This window comes from Erpetoichthys calabaricus, chromosome 6, assembly GCF_900747795.2.
Source record: "Erpetoichthys calabaricus chromosome 6, fErpCal1.3, whole genome shotgun sequence".
Lineage (NCBI taxonomy): Eukaryota > Metazoa > Chordata > Cladistia > Polypteriformes > Polypteridae > Erpetoichthys > Erpetoichthys calabaricus.
Window position 1 is genome coordinate 47,300,888 of NC_041399.2, and position 25,880 is coordinate 47,326,767.

Consider the following 25,880-nt stretch of genomic DNA (forward strand, 5'->3'; position numbering starts at 1 on the left):
ATTGGTAAGAAAGGTTAGAGGAAAATGGCCAGACATGTTCAAGCTGACAGAAACACTACGATAACTCAGATAACCACTGTGTGCAACTGTGCTGAGCAGAAAAGGATCTCAGAATGCACAACACATCAATCCCTGAAGCAGATGGCCTACAACAGCAGAAGACCACATTGAGTTCCACTCCTGTCAGACAAGAATAGAAAGCTGAGGCTGGAGTGGGCACAGGCTCACCAAAGTTGAACAGTTAAAGACTGGAAAAAACGTAGGCTGGTTCGACGAATCTCAGCACACAGATGGTAAGGTTGGAATGTGGCACCAACAGCATGAATCCATGCACCCAACCTGTCTTGTATGAACAGTCTGGGCTGGAGGTGGTGGGGTGTGATGGTGTGGGGACTGTTTTCTTGACACACTTTAGGCCTGGTAATACCAATCAGTGATCACTTGAATGCCACGGTCTTATTTGAGTATTATTGCTGACCAAGAGCATCCCTTCATGGTCGCAATTTACCCATCTTCTAAGGTTTAATTCCAGTATGATAATACCCCACCTCACAAAGCCAATTGCTTTCACGAACATGAGAGTTCTTCAGTGGCCTTCCCAGTCACCGGATCAGAATCCAATGGAACACCATTTGAGATTTGGTAGAACAGGAGATTTGCAGCATGAATGAAAAATCTGCTTGACGCAATCAAGTCAAAATGGACCAGAATTTCAAAAGAATGATTTCATTACCTTGTGGAATCCATGCTGCAAAGACCTGGGGCTGTTTTGAGAGCAGAAGGAGGCCATACCAAGTATTCGATTAGTGTTCCTAATGATTTGCCCAGGCAGTGTAAGTTTTTGGGGATGTGGAAGGAAAACGAGACTGCTTAGAACACCCAGGTAGATACGGGGATATGACTGGGCATTGGATATGAAGCCAGGATGCGGGGTCAGTGTGGCACCAGGGCTTACCAGTGTGTCTCTTTGCTGCCCTAAATGTAGTAATGGGTATATACTTATACTTTGTGTAATTTTCTTGTCATTTTATTAAGCTTGAGTTTATTTAATTTGCACTCAATACCGTGGCCTCGACTAGTAGAAAAGCGGCTGGCGTGGCACTCCATCTTTGTAACTGCGGTTCAGCTGACGTTGATTTTGTGAACTGTGTTCATTGTCATGTGTTGCGCTACCAAGAGAAAACGTTGCCTTTTAACTCTTGACAAAGAATGAAGATTGCTCTTTACACATAAAAAAAAGTTACAAAATAATCAATAAAACAACTTTATTTCATGTAGCACAACATTGTTACTTAATTAAAAGTTCTTTTTGTTGAGTTCCTTTTGCTCCTTTTGTTCAGTAGCAACACAAAAATAATTCCAGGATTGTGTCCATATTAATTCTTTCTCTTTTTATACACAAGTAATAAACACCTCCAAGAAAAGTACATACTGTCTTGTTTTCCAGTGGGTAGAAGGGAAATCCTGTACACACTAATTGTAAATAACATTCAAGCAAATGGATAGACCTCTTTTGTGAGCTGCACAGCACTGGGCTAAATATTTACCAACATCTGACGAGGAAGTCTCTTGGGAGATACTTCTGGAACTAAAAAGTTAAGCGAGTTATTATACAAGTGTTAGCAAAGGTCTATATGATACATCTGAATCCTCTGAGCTGGCACAGTGTTATTTGGTACTTGGGTTTATAAATTCTAGATTTAAAACACAAACTGAGACAATAAGACATAAAAATGATGTTCAAAAAACGAGAGTCACTCCGGACACTTTGTACAAAACGGGGACCTGACAAAAAAGACTCGAAAGATTTCATTATGTACCAAAATGGCCCATGGCAAGCTGATGTGATGGTCAGGATCTTCAACAATTGGACAAATGTGGGCGCTTTTGGTTTAATTTTTCGAGAGCTGACCTGTAAAAGGTCCAAGTATGTCAGTAAGCTGTCGAGGAACCCATGCATAATAAATTGGGACTAAGTCTATCTCCGTATTATTAGAAAATCTGGAAAGAAAAATATACGCAATTCAGGGCAGCTCTTTTTAAATCCTAAAACTGTTCTCGTAAGAGGTAATATGCGGGTCAGGTCTTCTGTTACTATACATTCACAAAAAGAGCCTAGACACGCACACACTCACGCACAGTTGAATGTACGTTTGAAACCATTTTGAATCATAAGCAAAAAACAAAAAATTAATATTGATTCACAGATTTTCATGTCTGAAAAAAGCAGGTTTGGCTTTATTTTAAACACAATAGAAACTAAATGAGAATAAAGTATTCACACAGTTTTTGGAGTCGTTCTGTCAGAAATCAACAGAAACAACCTTAAATGCTAACATAGTTACTTACAAACACCTATATTTATTATTTCATAAATAGGCGCAACAGGTTCCATTAAAAAAAAAAAAAAAAGATTAAATATTGACACAGTATGAAGAAACAATAATAATAATAATAATAATTATAATAATAATAATAATACACAGCTGTATGTGAAGGATATAATTTAGCTGTCTCCAATTTGTCACTGCATCTAATAAACACCAGATAAGCATTTGGCAGTGTTATGTTATACACAAAGAATTGAAATGACTTTTACTAATCAATACACCATATGTGATACAAAAACATTTTCTATGTAATAAAAAATAAACCTTTTTTGTTATCTCTTTTGTTTTGCTTCACTCTGTTTCAAATCTCATGCTGCGGTTTGGGTTTTTCATTTTTTTTTTTTTTTAATTGTCTGGCATTAATTTTTATGTTGTTTGTAAAATATAGACCTATTTACCAGTTTTTATTTCCTTAAAAATTAAGAAAAAATATCAACATCTGCCAATCTGTATGCTTTTTAAGAATGTAATTTTCTGGAAGAATCCAGTTTCAAATAACAGTGTAGAACCCCCCCCCCCCCACCCCCCACCCCCCAGCCTCCCAAAAAGAGTTTCTTTTTATACTCTAAAAGAGTGTAACATAGATTCTATTTACAGACTGCTATGAGTGCTACATTGAGTCTTTAGTAATTTCCTATTAACAACCATTTTTAAAGACCAACAGAAATCTAGGATTTCACTCCCAGATGCACTACAGTTTCTAAGGCAGTTCACTAGCGCAGCACTCCACAGCAAAAACCAACAAAAAAGCCAAGCTGTCCAAGATTCCTTCAGAAAAGAAGAAAGGAGTGTCCATTTATACACAGACTGTAGTTTTTTCTTTTAAAATTTTTTTTAAGACAGAAGCAAAACTTTTTATTTTGTTTTGTTTTCATTGTGGGTAACCTCAGAAGCTCAAATACACATTTCAAAATGTTAAGTGCTTAGAAACTTTTTTCCTAGTGAGATGCTGAACTGCCTTGACCTGCTGAATCCAATTTATGAAGACTTTCTTGTAAAGTCCTTGAGCATTCGTTCCCATTCAAGTGAGGTACAAAGCTTTATCTCTTTGCAGACTTCTGAAAGACAACACAAATAAAAATAAATTAGGATGAACAAAAAAATCTTCTAATGTAACACCTACAGTACACGAGCTTTGGGACATCCCATTCCAACACCAAAAAAACAAAACCAAAACGACTATAACAGCCTCCACTCTTCTGAGATGGCTTTCCGAGAGATTCTGGAGCCCACTCAGCCAAAAGAGCATGCGTGAGGTCAGGTACTGACGTTGGGTGAGACGTCCTGGCTTATAATTGCCATTATATTTCATCCCAAAGGTGTTCAGTAGTCCAGGTCACTCAAGCTCCTCCATGGCTTTAGGCATGGGGGCTGAAAAGGACCTTCTCCAAGCTGTTGCCACAAAACACACAAGTGCCTGAAATGTCTCTTACGCTGCAGCCTTAACACTACCCAACACTGGAACCAAGAGCCCTAGCCCAGAACTTGAAAAACAGGTGAACCATTCTCATTGCACATGCAAATTTAAATTTATAAATGCCCCAATCTGTTTCGAAGAAAGAACTCAGTCACTTGATATAGTGCATCTCTCCTTAGGCTGCTGTCACTGCTCTACAAGTACTATTTTATCAACACGCTTCAAACACACTTTGTTTAAAAACAGGAGCTCCAAATAGATGGCTGCTGCTGCTCTTAGGCTTTCACATTTTCTAATACATAAGAAAAACATGCAACTGTAATTTAGCCCTTCTTTAAGGTTTCTGCATCATCTTTGAAACCAAAACAACTAACGATCCGATTCAAGAACTGAAAACTCATCGATTCCTAAGCTCATTTTATTTAAACTACTTATAATATTAAAAAAGAAATCTAAAAGGGGACATTTACTCACTGCTATGGGCAATTAACATAAGGATATATATTGTCACTTTGTTTTTAATAATATAAACAGTTATAAATTACAATCAGTCTTTAGGAGCATTTTACCAAGGTTATTAGGAGGGCAATCTCTGTTACAAAATCACTACAGTATTACATTATAACTAATGAAATGAAACTAAAAAGCAGGTTTCTTTAAATATTTGAATATTTTATACACACACACACACACACACACACACACACACACGCACACATACATACACACACACACACACACACACACAGAGTATTATTCAGGAAGCTGCAGTTTTACGGAATGTCTGTGTAACTTTGCTGAACCAATTTGGAAAAAACAGACCAACATATTCAGTTTCTACTTTCTCTGACAGTGGTATATTTTAAATTCTACTGCTTCATTAAGAAAGATGAAGAAAACTGGAAAAAAAAATGCTGACCCGATATTGCAGTAGTCATTGTTCCAATCGACACTCTGGGCTGGAGCATTCCTGCATCCTGAATGAACATAATCCATTGACGCAGATATAACCTGGCCCGCTGTAGATGTTGAGTTCATTATGTTCTGGAATTCAGGCTGAACAGAAAATCCCTTAAAGAAAACAGATCAAAAATAAATGAATACTTACGAAAATAAATATGTATATATTTTTTTATATCTGCACACTAGTTACATTTGAAATTGTGTAATTATCCTTAATAGAAAGGAGATGGAAGATGACAATAAGAATATCATTTAAATAGCTTAAAATATATTTTGCAGTTTTCACAGAAATAAAAGTTCTTGTGGTTTAGGCTGTCATATCTCAGTTAATTAGCATGTCCACAGAGATGGTTATTTGTTTTAAAGCAGCTGAATATAATATGCAACACATTTAAGCAAACAGTGTTGTGTCTTATCTTATTTCATCTGTCTACTTGCACCATTTCAGAAAAACGTGTAACACTGCACACTATGCCAATCGTATTGTTTCTTTTTTTAAGTTCTGCATAAGAATAATTTGCAGAAGTTGATATTCTACTATATTCTGATGTTTCCAAGTATGACAAAATGTTATTGTTATTTGTGGATTTCTCTTTCTGTTTTCTGGTATAAACTTTTGCATGGTTATCACAAATGTGGATGCAAAGAAGAAATATAATCTTTTATATATTAGACTTAATGAAATTGCCCATTCCTTCATTTTTTTAACACACTTTATTACTTTATTTGTTTCTCTACACATACCACAGGTAAGTACAGTGTGTATAAATACAGTATATATATATATATATATATATATATATATATATATATATATATATATATATATACAGTGCATCCTGAAAGTATTCACAGCGCATCACTTTTTCCACATTTTGTTATGTTACAGCCTTATTCCAAAATGGATTAAATTCATTTTTTTCCTCAGAATTCTACACACAACACCCCATAATGACAACATGAAAAAAGTTTACTTGAGGTTTTTGCAAATTTATTAAAAAATAAAAAAAATTGAGAAAGAACATGTACATAAGTATTCACAGCCTTTGCCATGAAGCTCAAAATTGAGCTCAGGTGCATCCTGTTTCCCCTGATCATCCTTGAGATGTTTCTGCAGCTTAATTGGAGTCCACCTGTGGTAAATTCACATGATTTGGAAAGGCACACACCTGTCTATATAATGTCCCACAGTTGACAGTTCATGTCAGAGCACAAACCAAGCATGAAGTCAAAGGAATTGTCTGTAGACCTCCGAGACAGGATTGTCTCGAGGCACAAATCTGGGGAAGGTTACAGAAACATTTCTGCTGCTTTGAAGGTCCAAATGAGCACAGTGGCCTCCATCATCCGTAAGTGGAAGAAGTTCGAAACCACCAGGACTCTTCCTAGAGCTGGTCGGCCATCTAAACTGAGTGATCGGGGGAGAAGGGCCTTAGTCAGGGAGGTGACCAAAAACCCGATGGTCACTCCGTCAGAGCTCCAGAGGTCCTCTGTGGAGAGAGGAGAACCTTCCAGAAGGACAACCATCTCTGCAGCAATCCACCAATCAGGCCTGTATGGTGGAGTGGCCAGACAGAAGCCACTCCTTAGTAAAAGGCACATGGCAGCCTGCCGGGAGTTTGCCAAAAGGCACCTGAAGGCCTCTCCAACCATGAGAAAGAAAATTATCTGGTCTGATGAGACAAAGATTGAACTCTTTGGTGTGAATGCCAGGCATCACGTTTGGAGGAAACCAGGAACTGCTCATCACCAGGCCAATACCATCCCTACAGTTGAAGCATGGTGGTGGCAGCATCATGCTGTGGGAATGTTTTTCAGCAGCAGGAACTGGGAGACTAGTCAGGATAAAGGGAAAGATGACTGCAGCAATGTACAGAGACATCCTGGATGAAAACCTGCTCCAGAGCGCTCTTGACCTCAGACTGGGGCGACGGTTCATCTTTCAGCAGGACAACGACCCTAAGCACACAGCCAAGATATCAAAGGAGTGGCTTCAGGACAACTCTGTGAATGTCCTTGAGTGGCCCATCCAGAGCCCAGACTTGAATCTGATTGAACATCTCTGGAGAGATCTTAAAATGGCTGTGTACCAACGGTTCCCATCCAACCTGATGGGGCTTGAGAGGTGCTGCAAAGAGGAATGGGCGAAACTGGCCAAGGATAGGTGTGCCAAGCTTGTGGCATCATATTCAAAAAGACTTGAGGCTGTAATTGCTGACAAAGGTGCATCGACAAAGTATTGAGCAAAGGCTGTGAATACTTATGTACATGGGATTTCTCAGTTTTTTTATTTTTAATAAATTTGCAAAAACCTCAAGTAAACTTTTTTCACATTGTCATTATGGGGTGTTGTGTGTAGAATTCTGAGGAAAAAAATGAATTTAATCCATTTTGGAATAAGGCTGTAACATAACAAAATGTGGAAAAAGTGATGCGCTGTGAATACTTTCCGGATGCACTGTATATATATATATATATATATATATATATATATATATATATATATATATATATATATATATATGAATGAAAAAACATTAATGGTTGCTATTTCCATGCTGAGAAGGAAATAAGTTTAAAGGCACAACATTTTGGCTGTACAGTCTATACTGTACATATACACACTGGCCACTTTATTAGGTTCACCTGTTCAACTGCTTGTTAATGCAAATATCTAATCAGCCAATCACATGGCAGCATCTCAATGCATTTAGACATATAGACATTGTCAAGATGACCTGCTGAAGTTCACACTAAGGATCAGAAAGGGGAAGAATGGTGATTTAAATGACTTTGAATGTGGCATGGTTGTTGGTGCCAGACAGCTGGTCTGAGTTCAGAAACTGTTGATCTACTGGGATTTTCATGCACAACCATTTCTAGGGTTTACAGAGAGTGGCCTGAAAAAGGGAAAATATGCAGTGAGTGGCAGTTCTCTGGGCATAAATACCTTCCTGATGCAAGAGGAGAATGGCCAGACTGGTTCAAGCTGATGGAAAAGCAACAGCAACTCAAATAACCATTCGTTACAACAGAGGTATGCAGAAGAACATCTCTGAATGCAGAACACATCACACCTTGAAGCAGATGGGCCACAGTAGCAGGAGACAATACAGGGTGCCAATGCTGTTAACTAAGAACAGGCAACTGAGGCTACAATTCACACAAGCTCACCAAAATTGGACAACAGAAGACTGGAAAAACGTTGCCTGGTCTGACGAGTCTCGATTTCTTCTGCGACACTTGGATGGTAGGGTCAGAATTTGATGTCAACAACATGAAAGTATGGATCCGTCCTGCCTTGTATTAACAGTTCAAGCTGCTTGTGGTGATGTAATGGTGTGGCAGATATTTTCATGGCACACTTTGGGCCCCTTAGTACCAATTGAGCATTGTTTAAATGCCACAGCCTACCTGAATATTGTTACTGACCATGTCCATCTCTTTATGACTGTAGTGTACCCATCTTCTGATGGCTACTTCCAGCAGGAAAACACACCATGTCACCAAGCTCAAATCATGTAAAACTGGATTCTTGAACATGACAATGAGTTCACTGTACTCAAATGGCCTCCACAGTCTCCAGACTGCAATCCAATAGAGGACCTTTGAGATGTGGTGGAATGGAATATTTTCATCATGGGTGTTCAGCCGACAAATCTGCATCAACTGTGTGATGCTATCATGTCAATATGGACCAATCTTGTTTAATCTATGCTGTGAAGAATTACAGCAGTTTTGAAGGCAAAAGGGGGTCTGACACGATACTACAAAGCTACACGTAATAAAGAGGCCAGTGAGTGTATCTATATTTTTTACTACTTTGTTCATCAATCTACATCTGCAGAACCATCAAATATTCCAGTGGTTTATTAATCTTGAGCAAAATTGCTCCTATTGATGTTTATCTACAGAGATAATGATGTGGCATTTTTGTGCGTATTCTTGTCCCAACTGCAATATAAATGGTGCTGAAATACAAGATATGATTATTCCATTTTAATCCACATAATACAATGTTGCCCTTCAATATTTACTGGTAAAACCTCTTCTTTTTGTATGGAAAGGCATATTCTAGATAAATCTAATTTTCTGGTACTGTGTTTGTGCTTAAATTGTAAAAAATGAAAACAAAGTGCTGTATTGTGTTGAGACTTTGAACATTTCTTTTTCTAAAGGCATCAGCCAAATATAAAATAATAATAACTCTGAATGGGAACCCAGTCAAATTCAAGGTCAATGCTTACAATAATTTTGAGTCATCAATTATCCTGGCATACAGACCTTTGAAATGTGAGAGGAAACCAGAATGCCCTAAAACATACAGACACACACAAAATGACGATGGCATAAAGGGTAAACTCCAAACAGTCGGAAATTAAACCACATTTTTTGTACCTCAAAACAAAAAAGTTTGCTATTTATAAGTAATATTTTATAATTAAATCTGTGAGACTGCAAATGACAGAACATAGCAGCACTGAAGTGGTTAAAAAATCACATAGATTTTTTTAAACTAGGAAAACCTGTTAGAGCTGGGTAAAGCATTTTAATGAAAAAAATTATTATAGTGTACACTTGAGTGAAAATTGGATTTAACCAAGCAAAATGTTAAGAAAAATTGCTTGTCAATAATAGCGAATGCATTTATGCCATTTAAAGGAACATATAAGAGAAGATGATTTTAACCAGAGTAGAAATATAAAAGCTTGGGGGCAAACAGGCATAAAAAAATAATATACTGTATATATACTCTTTCTACATAGGCACACTATCAGAACCATGTAAACTAGGAAAGCATAATAAAATACAATCATTTCCAAAGGATACAAACCCTGTGAATGAAATGTTTTCGGTACTGTCTTCCAAATGCTCTATGGAAGATCTATATGGAAATACTGCTCTATGAGGAGCACAAATAAACATAACCTTTTTTGAATCTGAAACCCTTGCCAAAACCTATATTAACTTTTCCTTATGCAAATGAAATGTCACAGAGGCATGTGTTTTGGTGCAGCTGTCTTATGGCTCCAGGGACTAGGGTCTACATTCCAGTCATTGTTGGTGTGGACTTTACACATTTTTCCAATATCTATAGGCTTTCTTAGATATTGTAGTTTACTCTCACAAACTACATGTTGACTGAAGACACTAGAGGGTGTGCGTGTAAGTTTGCTCTACAAAGAACTGGCACCTAACCCAGGTTTTGAGGGCAGGTCTACCTAACCCTAAGCCTAATCCCTAGACGACTGAACTGTACGTTGGATGGATGAACAAAGTAGCTTCTTTATTACTCTCTGACCTGTTGTCAACATAAAGTAAGATTTAAAAGAAATAATGCTAGTACTGTATTTTCTTTACAGCTATGATACAGACAATGTAAAAAATTTAAGGTAAAAAAATATATAACCAATTGTTGTATTTACGACAGGTTAAAGCTAGTATCGATAAAATGTCAGAAACCTTGGCCTGAAGGAATTTAGGTGAGCTGAGATGAACAGCCATTAACAGGCAAGTATAGCTTGGAATGGAAAGGATAAGTAGATAGAATTTATGATGCTGCTTCCCCCTCCTGGAGAACAACCTGAGCTCAAATGGGGGTGGGACTGGAGTAAAGGCTGAATAGGACTGGTATGATTATCCTATTGGTCCAGGAGGTATATCAAGGAAGATTAATACAGAGGTAACAGAGAAAACTCTCTTTGCTTTTTCCATTCACAGAGTAGTAGTTCATGCTCTCACTGGCCACATTCAAAGTCCATGTGGGAACAAAGACAAAGCCAGAGCAGAATATAACACAGACAGCAACCTACTAGCAAGAATTTGCTTAGGTTATAATGATTAATATAATAGATTATAAAGGGGAATAGGGTCACCCTAGGACCTTACCAGGACAAAAATACAGCAATATTACCACATTTAACCAGCAACAGTGCCAGCATAGTTATCATTAGTGCTGTGTGACATGGGGCTAATGGATTTTTAGCACATGCATATATACAGTAATATACTCATCAACCATCCAATGAGCTCAACATGCATCTTGTGCCTTTTCAGGACATGTGTGCTTTGTCCCATTGATTAAAATCATTTGTAGTTTAAAGAAAATTACGTGAGTACATTTCACTTTAATTTAGTAGAAGCATTTATATACAGTACTAAAGACTACATAAGAAAATGATTTTGATTTTCTTATATTGTATAGAAACATTTCATTGCCAACATAGGTAACCATTTAAGGTGCCCATCTTACTAGTCCAGCAGGTGTTTCATTACCAGTACTATACAATGTAGCAATATGTTGTTATGTACAAATTTTAATTTTCTTTGTTAGCCATGATCAAGGCATCTTCCATGTAAAGAGAACAGGTGGTATATTTAATTTACTTTTTTTTGCAGATTATCTATATAAGAAAGTAGTAATAGATTTTAACCCACATTTGCTCTGATTTAACATCCATTTAGATATCTGTATTGGCTTAACTACTTAAGGTAAAGTCGTCAGCCAAACATCATGAAAGAGTAAACACATTGTTCAGCCCTAATGAAGAAATGAAGAAAATTGGCTTCTCTGGCGGAAAAACGTGTTAGTCAATGGCTCATTTATAATCCACCCCTTGCTGCCACAGTACAAGAGACCATAACAAATAGTTCTTAAAAATTATGCCTGTCACAGCAGGTGGTTGCGTTGAAAAGATCTTATCATCAAGTACTGCACGATTAACGCTTACAGTTGTCTTGATGTGGAAGGAGGGGAGTTTAATCGTTACATATGCAATAGTGATACTGGCTACTTTGAAGTGTGATGCTCTGTCTATGAAATATAATTATTGACAAAGCAAAAGTGTAAACTCCAAGGCTAGGATTGACACCCAGAACTCTGAAGGTATGAGGAAACAATCCCAACTACCATGCCACTAAATATAATTATTTTCCTATTCATCATCAAAATAAGTGTAATAAGCAATCCGTTTCAAACAAATTCTCAATGTTACATCTTAAATAATCTGTTTAATAAGTAAAGCGTTAGATAGCTGACTTTAGAATATGGTGCACTTTTCTCATAAAATTAAATGGCCCACTGGAGGGACAAGCATATGCTCTTTAAAATACATTTGGTTCAACAGAAAGGCTCACACAAGGCTCATTACACAGACAAACAACATAAAATGAAGGCATAAACTTTACCAGTGAGTTCAAAATGATATATTTCCAGAAATGCTGCATACATTAAACTGCATATAGCACACTGCTGTATATCACAGAGACTTGTTTTGTGCTCAGCAGACATCATTTTCATTTTATAGCAGATGCAATTCCAATAAAATCCCATCTTCATAACTTTTTTTTCTCTGTTTCTGTGCTTTCTCTACCATTTGTATTTGTTCCTCTATTATTTTTGTCCATTTATATCTTTTTAAAATTGTACTTCTTTTTCTTGTTTACATAATTGTCTTTGGCACCTCTATTAAATATTTTACATGCATGAGTTGTTTAAATAAATACAACATTTGAAAGAGAAAACCAATTTTGATAAACATTTTTTTTTATTTCTTACATATGACTGATGCCTTAATATTAGCATAGTTTTGAGCTTGAAACCTCTTAACGGCAGAAACTATCAACTTTAGGTGTATCCATAAACCATTTTGTTATAAAGATGAATATATGTGTGTGTATTTACGGACATCGTTTTCAGATGCTGTATGTTGGCCTTTGCTTACTGCCTAGTTCAAAAAATGCAGCGCTTGTGTTCAAGAGTGACTCGAGCCTCTAATTTATGGAACAGCTACCCAGTAGAAATGCAATTTGCACACAGCTGGGGACATCAGCAATTTGTACCCTCACTAATCAAGGAAGTAATTGATGGCTGCTTTGTATTTGTGTTTAATAGTATTTAAATAATAAACAAACAAACAAACAAGAAAGCACAGCTTTATTAATGGAAGACAGATGTACTTGCTGCAGGAATAGAAATTCCCTGAAACGAATTACTCAGAAAAAAAAAACAGATGTTGGAAGATGACAAAACGAGCAGTTAGGCACTACTTGCAGCTTTACATGGCAATTATTGTTAATGAATAGATGTACAGGTTGTTTTAAGCCTATCTATTAACTAAAAAAAGAAAATTATAAAGGTAAATCAGACACAGAAAACCGTTGTTTATCTTGTCATGTGCAGCATCCTCCTTCATCCTAACCTGTACAAGATGCTGATTTTAAAGTACAATCCAAACTTTCGGAATTGATACTGAATACATTTAATGTCTTTAAAAAAAAAACAAAAGCAGAGCTTAAATATTAAAAAGGGAAAAGAAAATTCAGTTTATTCAATCAGAGGACTTTTGCTGTACTTATCTGAAAAATAAAACTGCACTGAAAGTTAATCCCTCAAATGCATAAGAGAATCTGCATGATTGACGCAGGCAGCAGGTGGTAGGGTTTTTTATATTATTATTAGATTCTACCTATTCATGTATTGTTCCCCAAATTCTTCTCCTTCATTCAATCACAAAAGCACCATCTGCCTCTTTGTATTGCTCTCTCAGCCTCAACTCACCAAAGTTGAACCTCAGTTGTTTTGTTTGCTGTTCACAAATATGCAAAGTGAAGGAAGATTATGGCACTATAGTAGACTTACTATGACTATAAGAGAAAGATCCAAGAGCTTAAGAGGTGGAAGAAAGGCATTTTTTCCTTTTTTGTGCTTTCAACGTTGATGTGACAGTAGAGGGAACATTAATCTAAAATTGGCCGTCAGTTGAAAAAAAAAAAAAAAACTATCATAATCCACTGGAAAAAAAAGTACATTTAAAATGATGTTTAACCCCAACGTCAGTTACTCTGCCTGCAGCAAACTGATAAAGGTATTTGTGAATAATATTTATTTGTTATATAAATGTTTCATACTCTATGCACTTTTTATTCAAGGGGCTATGCTTAAAAAAATGAGGTTGAATAATAAGTAAAGAACCATTTTTGCAGTTGGAATAATTTTAAATTGGATTCTAAATAAGCTACTGCAGTCAACAAAAGAACACCAAAGCTGTCATCTTGTTACTTCCAAGCAAACCCAAGTAAATCACTTAAATAGTGCTGCGTTACTGGAGTCCAGTGTATTTTTAAGACAATGGCTTAGAAGCAGCATGCCTTCTAATTGTGGGCAAGGAGAAGTGCCCGTTTTTCACATTAATACACATTGACAAAGTATAAACTATGCTTAAAGAAATGGCCAGAGGTCTAATTGAAATACAAAACTAAAACATAACACATGAACTACCACCCCCACTTCTCACATACACCCACTTCTTAAATGTCACTGTGTGATCCACTGGAGAATATTACTGACTGTTAAAATACATGTCTGGAATTTTAAGTTTCATGTTCTAGTGCAATAAAGAAAATAAAAATGAAGAGGCACTGATAGAGATTAATTTGATGTCAAAGGGGACATTTGCTCTTTAATTAGATTTCTGTAGCCTTACCAGTTTCACCAACTCCTAAAAAGCCTGCAGCGAAACTGAACACTGATCCTCATCTCTACACTTTACTAGGAACTAATTTCATTTCCTGTCTCTCTGAAGAGGTGTTTTCATCAGATATCAGAGGTTTTTGTCTTCCTGACTGATTTATTCATCAATCTCAATGTTTTTTTGCAACCTTATATTACATCCAAATCCTAATGCATCTGTTTATTACAAGAGAAAATTGAAAATCTGTCTATGTGATTTCATACAAAGATTTTTCTGTGAGGTTATAAAGCAAGCTGACAGATATTAATGATTTCTTTCTTGACCTCATTTAGAGTGCATGGAACAGCAAGGAGAACTGGAAATTCTGACAAATGGATTGGGTTCACAAAGATAACTGTGTGTGTGCGTGTGCGAGTGTGTGTGTACACATAAAAACAATGCATATGTCTACCACAACTGTCATTTCATAATAGTTTAAACTATCCCAGCAATCAACAGTACAATTACTTGCCACCCTCCCCTGTTACAGCTGCACTATGAATTTATGCTAAGCTCTAATTTGACTTAATTTGAAAGACTACCATCGAAGCTGCTCTAGTCATTGTGAATAGTGTCATTAGTCAATAATCTGCTACGTGGCTAAACTCTAAGGCTGGAGTTATTCAGAACCCTTCATGTGCCATTTTGTGCTCATTTAGCTGTGAAACCCTGTATTATCTCTATGTTAGGCACCAATGATGTCAACACTGAAGTCAAAAATGAACATTTGTCACTTAAGCATTCAAACTTTTGGTACTCCCATTCATAATCTGTGACACATTGCTGTTTGTAGGCTGTCTTGCCATAAATCCACCTTTTTCAATTTAAATGACTAAAACCTACTGCTGTACTGCTTATATTGAACACACTGTTTTATTCTTTCACTTTATGATATTTTTCTTATTTTCGGTGGCAGCTCATTTCCTAATGTTGTCCACAGGGTGCTAGCAATATAAAAATGCATTCATACCTACTGCAGTCTACTATAATATGGTAATTTAAATGGTTTATACAAAACTTGTCTGTAGTTTAACTAATAACTGGTTTAAAATAATCGTTTATCCCATGCTATTTACCACTTGTTACATTTTTAACAACTCAGTGTTTTAAATAAGACTGACTGCTCTGGCATCCTTACTGTATGTACAGTGCAGTGTATACAACTTCTCCTCATATCTGTACAGAATTCCTCTCAGGCTACTTCCACATTTCAAAAACCCACGTCTTAGGTTAACAGGTGAATATAAACTGGCCTGGTGTGACTGAGCACAGATGAATATGCAAGTGTGTCTTGAGAAGGTGTGCTGACCTGCATCCACAGAGTTCATTTGTGACTTGCAGCCACTGCCTCCTGGAAATATACTGGAACCCAAACTTGGTTAAGATGCTTTGAAAAAAAACGGATGAGTAAATGGAATGGATGAAACCTTTCCATTTAGTTGGGGATGCAGTATATAAATTACAGTTTATAGTGAAGACTAGCAATCAAGAAGGAGTGTTGCAGTACTGTGCATATACAAGGTACTGCTTCACATTCATGTTATTACCCATGAAATATGAAACGCTAGCTACTTTGTTCAGTTTGGTAATATTGTAATATCAATAATCAGCACCAGGTACAATACAACATAGGCTAACTGGAAAACCTGTGTTCCAGAAATCTGGAATGGTGAGGCAATAACAACAGTCTTTTTGATTAACCTTATATATATATATATATATATACACAGCATATATATATATATATATATATATATATATATATATATACAGAATATATATATATATATATATATATATATATATATATATATATACTGTATATATATACTGTATAGCTATATCTATCTTTCTGTAACCACCCATATAATCAGATTGTGACACAGACTATGAATGCCGTGAATATATATATATATATATATATATATATATATATATATATATATATATATATATATACACACACACACACACACATACATGGTAGGCCAAAATTAGATATACAGCATATATTCATTATTTCTTTTTATTCTACAGGTATTGAGTAGGTATTTAGAACTGATCGGGTCATGTTTACTCTCTTAAGTTGCTCAAAATGTTCTCCATCAATGCTGCAACATTCCTGGAACCTGTCCCCAACACTGTGACACACAGTAAAATGCAAGTTCCAGTTAGTATCAATGTTCATAAACGCTTGCGAGATGAACTCCTTCAGTTCATCCAGTGTATGTGGCTTCCTCTCAAAAACCTTCTCTTTTACTATGCCCCAAAGAAAGAAGTCAATAGGTAAGTATAACTAAATACTGTGTACCCACTTTTGGCACACCCTGTACATACATTCATACATATATCTCTGGTTCCCCGAATGGAGTGAGATGGTTCCTTTTTATGCAGCTTGTTATATATATATATATATATATATGAGCCACAACCTGTTTGTAATTGTCCATATCTGCCCTATCTGCTGTATACGAGTTTAATATGCATTTTTAAATAAAATCCATTTTTTGGCATGGTAAGTGACTAAAGTTTAAAAGTTTGGTTTGAAGGTGTCATCAGAAATCACATTTGTCTCATGGTGTATGAGTTTTGCTTCTGTCGAACATAAACACATAAAGCTGGGTCTGGCTACCATTTAACTTCCTCAACAGTTAAGCTTTTTATTATTTCTTTTAGTACTTTTTCACGTAAACAAGTTAAATGTTAACTTCTTGTTTCACCTTCAGCACTTATTGAGTCATAATGTCTTGTCATTTAATTAATGAAAAGGCTGAGGTGTCTCAATTGCTGAGCTTTGCTTAGGGCATCACCTGGCCTTACTCAAATACTGTGGATTTTTGAAATCTGATGTTGTTCTGACAAAAAACACAATTTTTTCAGTCTGTGGAAGTTGTTGCTTCCAATGTGTTCTGTAGGTATTATTGGAAATGCTGAACATGCAAAATTGTTTCCCTTAGCTAGTGCCATGGAAGTAATTTGCTCCTGTAGTAACTTGCAGTTCCCTGAAATTAAACTCTGTACTTTTGTTACATTTTTTTTTAGTTCCTGAGTTTTGCTTTTTGAGTGGTAAAGCTTACATTTAAACTAAGGTGGTTAATTTGTTGTGAGGAAACAAATATATTGTGTACATATATTAGTGCCAGCTGTCTACTGTGACCAACATCTTTCCATGAAATGTCTGTATCACTGCGCCACGCAGGTGTCTGGGTTTTGAGCACAAGCCCTTAAATTTTAACTATAAGACAAGCGGGGGATCAAACGAAGCAGTGTACATTCATAATTCATGTAAAAGCAAAATTTATTTATTAGTTTTTGCAAAAAACTATTTTCTTTATTTTTACTTTAGTGCAAGAACCCCAAATTTTAAACAACACTGCATCATTAACAGGGTGAAGAAAAGAATAAAAACAAATTAGTTTTCTAGGAAAAAATGTTAGGTTATGTAGACTTTATTATCCCAGAGGGAAGTTGGTTTGCAGCAGAAATGTACAAATATAAAATACTTTTCCACAGGCACAAGAAATAAACCAAGAGAGAAGAAATGATATCTATTTTTAACAATCACAACACGCACTAGTATTCTAACATATGAGAATATTCCTCAGAGCTTATAGCCACTAGAATTCAAAATGCTTATTGAGCTGTGAATTAAACAATTCTTAAATCGATTGCTATTAAATCTTGGGAATCTAAATCTGCAACCTGATGGGCTCAACAGAAACTTTGGAAACTACATGGTACTGTCTGTCAGGTTTGAGCTGGACTTCTTTTTTACTTGTTGCGATACAGTGAGAGAGGATTGCTGCATATTATTAATTTGATTACTTATTTTAATAATATTGAGACAGTCTTTGATCCTTAGATTACCATACCAAGAAATAAAGGCAAATGTAGAAACAGATTTAATAAAGATTTATATGAATGAGTGACATTACAGTTTTGTCTACCTTAAAACAATTCGCTTTCATTAGAGTCATTTCTGCCCATTCTCACTGATTTGATGTACACCAAGATCAAAGGTCAGCCTGTTATGAATGATTATAGTGGTCCATCATTTCTATAGACATATTTTGATTGTTTTGATTTTAGAGATATATAGCCATAAAAAAAGGAATGATTGCATCACTTAATAAAATCATCAACAATAGGTCCATGACTGTCCTTATCATGTAAAAGACTGACAATGACAGACAAGAGCCTTGGGATGACCCATTGGAAGAGAGCGAGAGAAGCATTAAAAGAGAAAAATAATGAAAAACGAACAAAATTAAGTTAGCCAGCACAAATTGGTTGACATCTACAATACATAATGAAGCTCAGGTAGTCCATGGATCAAGTATAGCACTGCAGTTTTTGCCCTTGCTTCTTTGCTGTGGATTCTGTTATCGAGCAAAGAAAATATCTGAGATGACTTTTGTTTTGATCCAGACTCAAGTTAAAGCACAGATCTAAGGAGTCAAAATTCACCCTTGCACCCTTTTCATCACAAAGACTACAGACAGGTAGAGGAGCTATTCAGCCCACTGTGGCAGATTTTTGGAAACAAAGAAGGAGATAATGACAGCAACACATGTAGTGAAAGACTGCACCAATGAAGGAGAAAACAGGATCATATCATGTGATGAAAAACTAAGCATGTTAGCTCATGCTGCATGGATTCTGCCTGCTGTTTGAGGCATGTAATGCAAGGTAAAGTCAACTCTGCCTAAGAAAAAAATATTTAATGCAACTTTCTCCTTTAAATGATATTCTTCTTCTCCACATTAACACTGCATTATTAATAAAGTACAGTTGTTCACACATTTCTCAGGTGTCATTCTAAAGGATTTGTTCCATAAATTAAAAAAATCCACTTTAATAACAAAGTGGAAAAACAGAAGGCACAGAAGACTTGTGCTTCACAGTATATATCACTTTCGGTTAGATGCTTTATGTTTGTGCTAATGTGTGCACAAGGCATTGCATCCTTTTACATTAATTTATACTTTTGTTAGTATGCATTCCTTGCAAAGAGCTGTGACACTGGACTAAGCACATACCAGTTATAAAGTCCACGATAATTAATCTGGAAATTTAAATATAGAATTTATTATATTTTAATAAAACAAATTCATCTTGACATAACACTGTCCATCTTTATGCACCACAGTGAGCTTGCTTGGATAATCTGAAATTGACTGGAACTTAAGGGAATTGACTGAAATGGAAACCGAAATTGAAGTAAAAAAGTAATTCTCTCAAATCCCAGAACACTAAAATATCTTTCACACTTTTGACATAAGCTAAGGTGCAATCACAACTTTTAATTTATGTACTTCACATCACAATACATATGTCACAGACCCCTGCAGTAAAATATGGTAAAAAAACTGCAGCTGATGTAATGACAATAATAAATGGAGAACTTACAACTTTAACACAGAAACGCTGAGTAATACATTTGATAGACACCACTAAAAAGTGAATGTTGAAGGAAAAATAAAAATCACGGAAAAACAAAACAGAAAAAATTCAAATGTTTATGCACAAGGAATGTAGTGAATCCCATACAAAAATGGCCTTTTTATGGATTTTAACTCTGACTTAACATTTTTTGTTTGAATCCATTTGACATTCATTTCAAATCTTGATTATAAAATGTAACATAATTTTGAGCTGTATATTCTGAAGAGACGTACACATGTTTCTAGTTAGATATAATAAAGGTGGAATATTTTCCTTGATATGAAGCCAATAAAACAAATTCCTAAGAATTTGGACTATAGAAAAACTGCATTTACTGAATATAGTTGATTCATGCACAAATTATACAAGCAATTTAAAAAAATTAGGGCATAAGGCAGTTTGTCAAAGACTAGAAAGATGTGTACAAAAATTGATCAGGCAATAACTTTGATGGAAGGTAATCACTTAAAAATAAAATATTTGCTCTACATTATGTTTTTGACTACACAATCAGATACAATGGTATATAAAGAAATTTTCTGAAAATTGTTAGCCATCTGTTTTTCATGTAGTATGGAAAAAGAAGTCTAAAGGTGCCCAAACTCTTGTGAAAGTTTCAATTGGCCTAATCTTAGGAAGGTTTATCATTTAATGTACCGTACACCTCTAATGGCGATTATTGTTATGTTACACTTCAGGAGAACCTAATGTGTTGTGATCGTAATGACCAAAACATATGCAGATAACAATGGTCAAGAGCTCAAAGTGTTTAGAGTAACCCATGAAACTTCACCTTGACATATTACATGATCTATATATGACATGTGTAGAAGAATTCTTAATGCAAGCAGACAAAGGCAAAATGAAATTACAGGTAAGTGAATCTGTTCTTCCTTCTGTTTGCTTTGTTTTTTTAATTTGATATATTAATACAAATAATTAATTTGATGTTTTGATGCAATGCTTATACAAAATGTTGTACACTATTTTGCACTTTATCACCTGCTTGTTACTTCATAGCTCACAGTGTATAAAGTACTAACATTACAGCATATATCACAGTTAACTCTGCCTCCCTGTTAAAACTGATCTGGGAGCACAATGGAAATAACAAGAAAGAAGACAAATGTCTCCAGTTGCCTCAAAGAAAATTCTTTTGTGTTTTTAGATAGGTACAGTAAGCATAAATGAGAGTAAGTATCCTGCTAAAGAGGAGAACTCACTATTAAAAAGGATACCCTGTCTGAAAGTTGAAGCCAACGAACAGTCCACTTCTAGTCTTGTGACCTATCTTCATTACCAAAGACATTCTCCAGTAAAGAGAGGCAATTGGTGTTGTTAAACCATTCAGAACAACTCTGATAACCGGGAAAGGACAAGACTATAGATACAGACTGTTCCTGTTTTCTAAATTGTTTGTTTGAAAGAAGCATTTTAGTAAAGTTATTCCAATGGCTGGGATGAAAAACCTATTTATGACTCTCATATTCTGATTATTTCAGTGCCCTACAGGGGTCGCACAACTATCTTTTTTTGTCAAGGAGCCAAAACTTATATTTTTTGAGTAATTCCTTCCTTGTTGAAATCTATTAAACTTTCATCAGACAGTTTTTATAGGTTTTTCTCTCAAATGTATTAAGGACTGTTTGAACTTTATTATGTAACTTTATTTTTGGACAATAATTGGCAAGGGTGTAACTTTTTTGAAAAGAAAACTTTTAAGTTTATTGCTCCAGTTTTCAAGTTGGTCCTAATGGACACATTTGGATATTTAATGATGAGCATTTTCCTCACACTTTTAAAATAATCAAACAAAAGGTGCTGAAATTCAATGTATGTTACTGCTCCAAGTATATGCTGAACATAGTTTGGGGTAATGCAATATAAACTAACAGTTTACGGCAATCTAATTACATTTCCCAATAAAGTAATGTAATGTGTTGGATCTTGTAACCATATTACACTTACTGACAACTAGAATTTCATTACTGGAGTTACATGTGTGACTCTAAGCAAATAATATATAAACATAACCTAACATTCAAGGAGAATGCATCAAATGCATGATAATATTATTCAATTTGAGCCCTTTCATCAAAGAGCTCATAAGGAATTAGATTTACAGGGTTAAAAAATTCTTTGATATCTTATCAAATCAAAATGTGTCATAAAATGTAGCACTGTAACTCAATATGATTTAGATTTTTTCATCAAATCTCTATAATGCCCTCACAAAAACAAAGGCGATATCTGTGTTCAAACAGTGTAACCGAACATATAAGTGTAACTGTCAGTTAATGTAAGACAGTCGATTATAAAACTTGTAATCGACTTATCTTTTTGACAGTGTAAGGAGCTCTGAGAGAGAAAAGACACAGAGACACAAGCACACTTATTATGTTACACAATTAACACTGCAAGGAGCTGATCTCAATGATTAATAAATTGTTCTTGTCTGCTGGCCACTAGCAATAATTTTACTGTTTGCTAACTTAATGTTTGTGTTTTTAATAAGTATTCCATTTCTGAACTAAAGGACTTTACTTGCTGGTTTATATGTTTGAAATGGCACATTGCTAATTCTGAATTCACTGTTATTGGTTACAGGATATTTGGGTGTCATTCTTGTACTTTCCAAATGGCCTGCATTTTGCATGGGCTTACAGAGTAATGCAGACGTAAAATAATTAGTAATGTGATTAGATTTTCCAGGATGTAATGAGTAAAGTAATACCATTAAAATCTGAAAGAATTAATTAGTAATTTGTAATGAGTTACTTCTTTTGAGATACTACCCCAACTCTGATGCTGAACCACCTAACTGCATTTAAAGTTGTATTTTCAATGCAATTATGTCTCAAAATATTGTGAAAAACAGAATTTCTACCTGTTAAATCCCAGTTAGATGAAAGCCAGACAGATGTAATGTATTTCTTATTTGTAAATGTTTGATGAGTGTATTCCAGTGATCCTTTCTTTCTGAAGTGAAACTAGTATCATTGAACTTTAATGGCAGACTTTTATATTATCCATTACTGCATACATGTAATATGAGGATTAAAACACTAAAACCTTTTTCATTTCAATAAGGAGAAATCAATACACAGAACAGGCATACACCGGATTTTTCTATATTGTATTCATATAAATATAATAATTATTTGGAAGAACTTTTAAAATATCACTGAAGCTTAAATGAAAGATTAATAAAAAAAAACTAAAAAAATAATATGATTATCTGAATACAAGTCAACAGCCAAAATATATTTTTAGAATCTTAAAGCTACAATGGATTATACAGTATATATTTCAGCATATATATATTTTTAACTGTTTTCTGTTTAGCTCTTTAGCATTTGTTACATGATACTTTATGAAATGATTTATTGCACTTTGCATTATCTTCAACTTAACATTGACCTGGGTTTAAATCAAAACTCAAACATACCTGCTGCATGGTTGGAGAATGAAGCTGTAGCTGGTGATTTCCTAATTGCTGCTGCATTGTGATAGACTGATGTTGCTGGAGGCTGAGATGCTGGTGCAGTGGGGGACTAATCTGAAGTGGAGGTGGTGGTGACCCAGTCATATTTCCTATGGAAACAGTCACTGGCATCTGAGAGTTAGGCTTCGGAGCAATGCTCCTTGGTAGGCTTGGATGCATGGCTGGCAGATGGGGATTCATTCCTGACTGCTGGTGGTATGGAGGTCCCAGATATAACCCTGAATGTGTTTGTGATGGCCCGTGGAAAACTTGCTGTTTGGTGGCCATCATCTGTGATGGCTGGGATGTTTTCACATCAACAGGTTCAGTGTAACTCTGAAAGAAAAGAGAAACAACACGGCATAATGTTGGACGTTTATTGAAACATACACATTTTTTCATGTCCTGCAAGCTCTTTATTCTATTAAGAGTACATTAAACTGTTCTGTAGGCTTTCTACTGGCACAAAGTGAGACACAGATGTCTTTACATGTAATTTGTTTTTAGCATACACATGTTGTATTTGCACTGCATAATAATTCAAATGGAAAAAGGTGATGATAAGAAAATTGGCAAAACCCGGTCACCACATGTGCAAATACATAAAAGAAATATTCTTTCAGCATTTTGTAATATATTTGTTGATGCTAATATGTAATTAGTTTAAATTCAAATCTAAATCAGATATAAAGACATGTGGACAGCAAAAATAATCAATCAATCTAAAATCATATACATAGCCTTTTGACAATTTTATTTAAAAGTAGACAATACTTTTAATGATATATAAACTAGGTATTTAACAGTTTTCTTTAGTTGTATGTATAATATCCAAGGTTACCCAGAATTTATTTTCATGAGGTTGAAAATGAAACACCACACACATGCAAGTATGGTTTCATTTTACTTGTGTTTATGACTCCCAGCCACAAAGAAAAGCAATAATTAAAAAAATAGATCTTGGTCAAGGATATCACATCAGAGCTGATTTTCAAAAGGCACTGAGCCTCATTTAAGAACATGGGCGCAGCCATAAATCCCAGCATATACAAAGGCAAAAGACTTTTAAAAGTCAGATTTGTAAAACAAGAAAGTGATACTGAATTTCAATGTATAAAAATGTGGAATAATACATACTGTACATTCTACATCATGGATGTCAAACTCTGGTCCTGAAGGGATGCAGTGGCTTTTGTTCCAACTACTTTCCTAATTAGTAGCCAATTATTGTTGCTAACAGAACTTCCTTCTTTTAACTTCCTTTCTACAGTTCAGAAAACTCAACTGCTTTCAGTAAAGCAAGCCATCAGATAATCAGCTAACTTGATCCCATTCCCACATATGTATCCATCATACAATATCTATTCCAATTAAATATTTTCATGCAATAAATATTCCAATTAAATACTTAAAAAATAAAAAATGAAGGTCAGATAAATACTGATCTGTTCTGGTTCGCAAAAGGTTCAGATAAAACAATAATCAGCTGTTTTGAAATGTCTGGTGTGAACACCAACATCCTACAGAATTAAATAAAGCATTTCATCAATGGCAAGAATCGACTCATAATTAAGAAACAGGGATGAGACTCAAAAAGTTAAGTTATTTAAAATTAGAACATAAGAAATACATTCCATTAGCAGAAGTAATTGGTTCTCAATTATAAAACCAGCTGAAATGAAAACCTGCAAAAAATGAAGCCCTTAGGGATCCTGAGTTTGACACCTCTGTTCTATAATACCAAACCTGATTAATCCAACTCAGGGTGCCGAAGTCCATCCTAATAGCAATAGGAAACAGTTCAGGAGAAGGTGCCAATCCATTATGGGGTATACTTATGCACATACCACACTGGGCCAGTTAACCAGTTAACCTAACATACACGTCTTTGTTGATGACAGAGGAACATCCAGACAGACAGTGGAAATAATAGAAGCTTCATACAGACGATGACTGACCATGGGATCCAAACCCAGAACACTGACTCTGTGAAACAGCAGGCCTTACTACTGCAGCCTTATGTCACCGTTTGTTATAATAAAGCACATTTAATCACAGTCTATAAGAGTGTTCAAGTTTCTTTGTGAGTAACTGAAAAACACATCCCAAACAAACTCTGTATAGTAAGGGGCAATAAGGTCTTGAAGAAATTTAATGGAAGACAAACATGAACCCTGAGTCAGTGACTCAACATTAAGGTGGAGGCAGTGCTTTTTAATGACACAGGCAAATTGACTTTGGAATGGTCATAAAAAAGATATGTGACACAGGCCATTTATGACTTTTGCATATGGTGTGTCACACCAATAAGATGTTCAGTCCAATCAATATACATTATAAAATGTGTATACACTGATGTACTTTTTATAGAATTAAAATAAGCAGATATTTTCTCATATGTATACCTTTTAGAAAAACAAATTATGCTGCCTAACATGTTGAGGAAAAACAGTATTAAAAAACAAACAAACCCAAGTGTCAATCTTCTCAAAGGTGATATTATACACTATTAAATCTTGTGTTCAGAGATTGGAGTGAAGGGAGCATACTTTATATATTTACACGTTGGGGGTCCTCATTGTGTTACTAATCTTAATCCCTAATTCTTCTGTTTTCCATTCCTTTATGCTGTTTTCGGGTTTGCTGTGTCTTCTGGGCCTCTTTTAGGG

General features: G+C 35.2%; 1 protein-coding gene across 4 annotated transcripts in view; it reads right to left on the reverse strand.

Moving 5' to 3' along the window:
• Window positions 1–1,248: 1,248 nt before the first annotated feature.
• Window positions 1,249–25,880, reverse strand: part of tox (thymocyte selection-associated high mobility group box) — a 265,803-nt gene continuing 241,171 nt past the window's right edge. For all 4 annotated transcript variants that reach the window (XM_051929067.1, XM_028803560.2, XM_051929068.1 and 1 more), the window contains 3 exons: window positions 23,176–23,547; window positions 4,727–4,878; window positions 1,249–3,448 (listed from right to left, as the gene is read on the reverse strand). In XM_051929067.1, coding sequence (XP_051785027.1) covers window positions 3,412–3,448; window positions 4,727–4,878; window positions 23,176–23,547 — 561 coding nt within the window. In that variant the 3' untranslated portion in view covers window positions 1,249–3,411. The remainder of the gene's footprint in view (window positions 3,449–4,726; window positions 4,879–23,175; window positions 23,548–25,880) is intronic.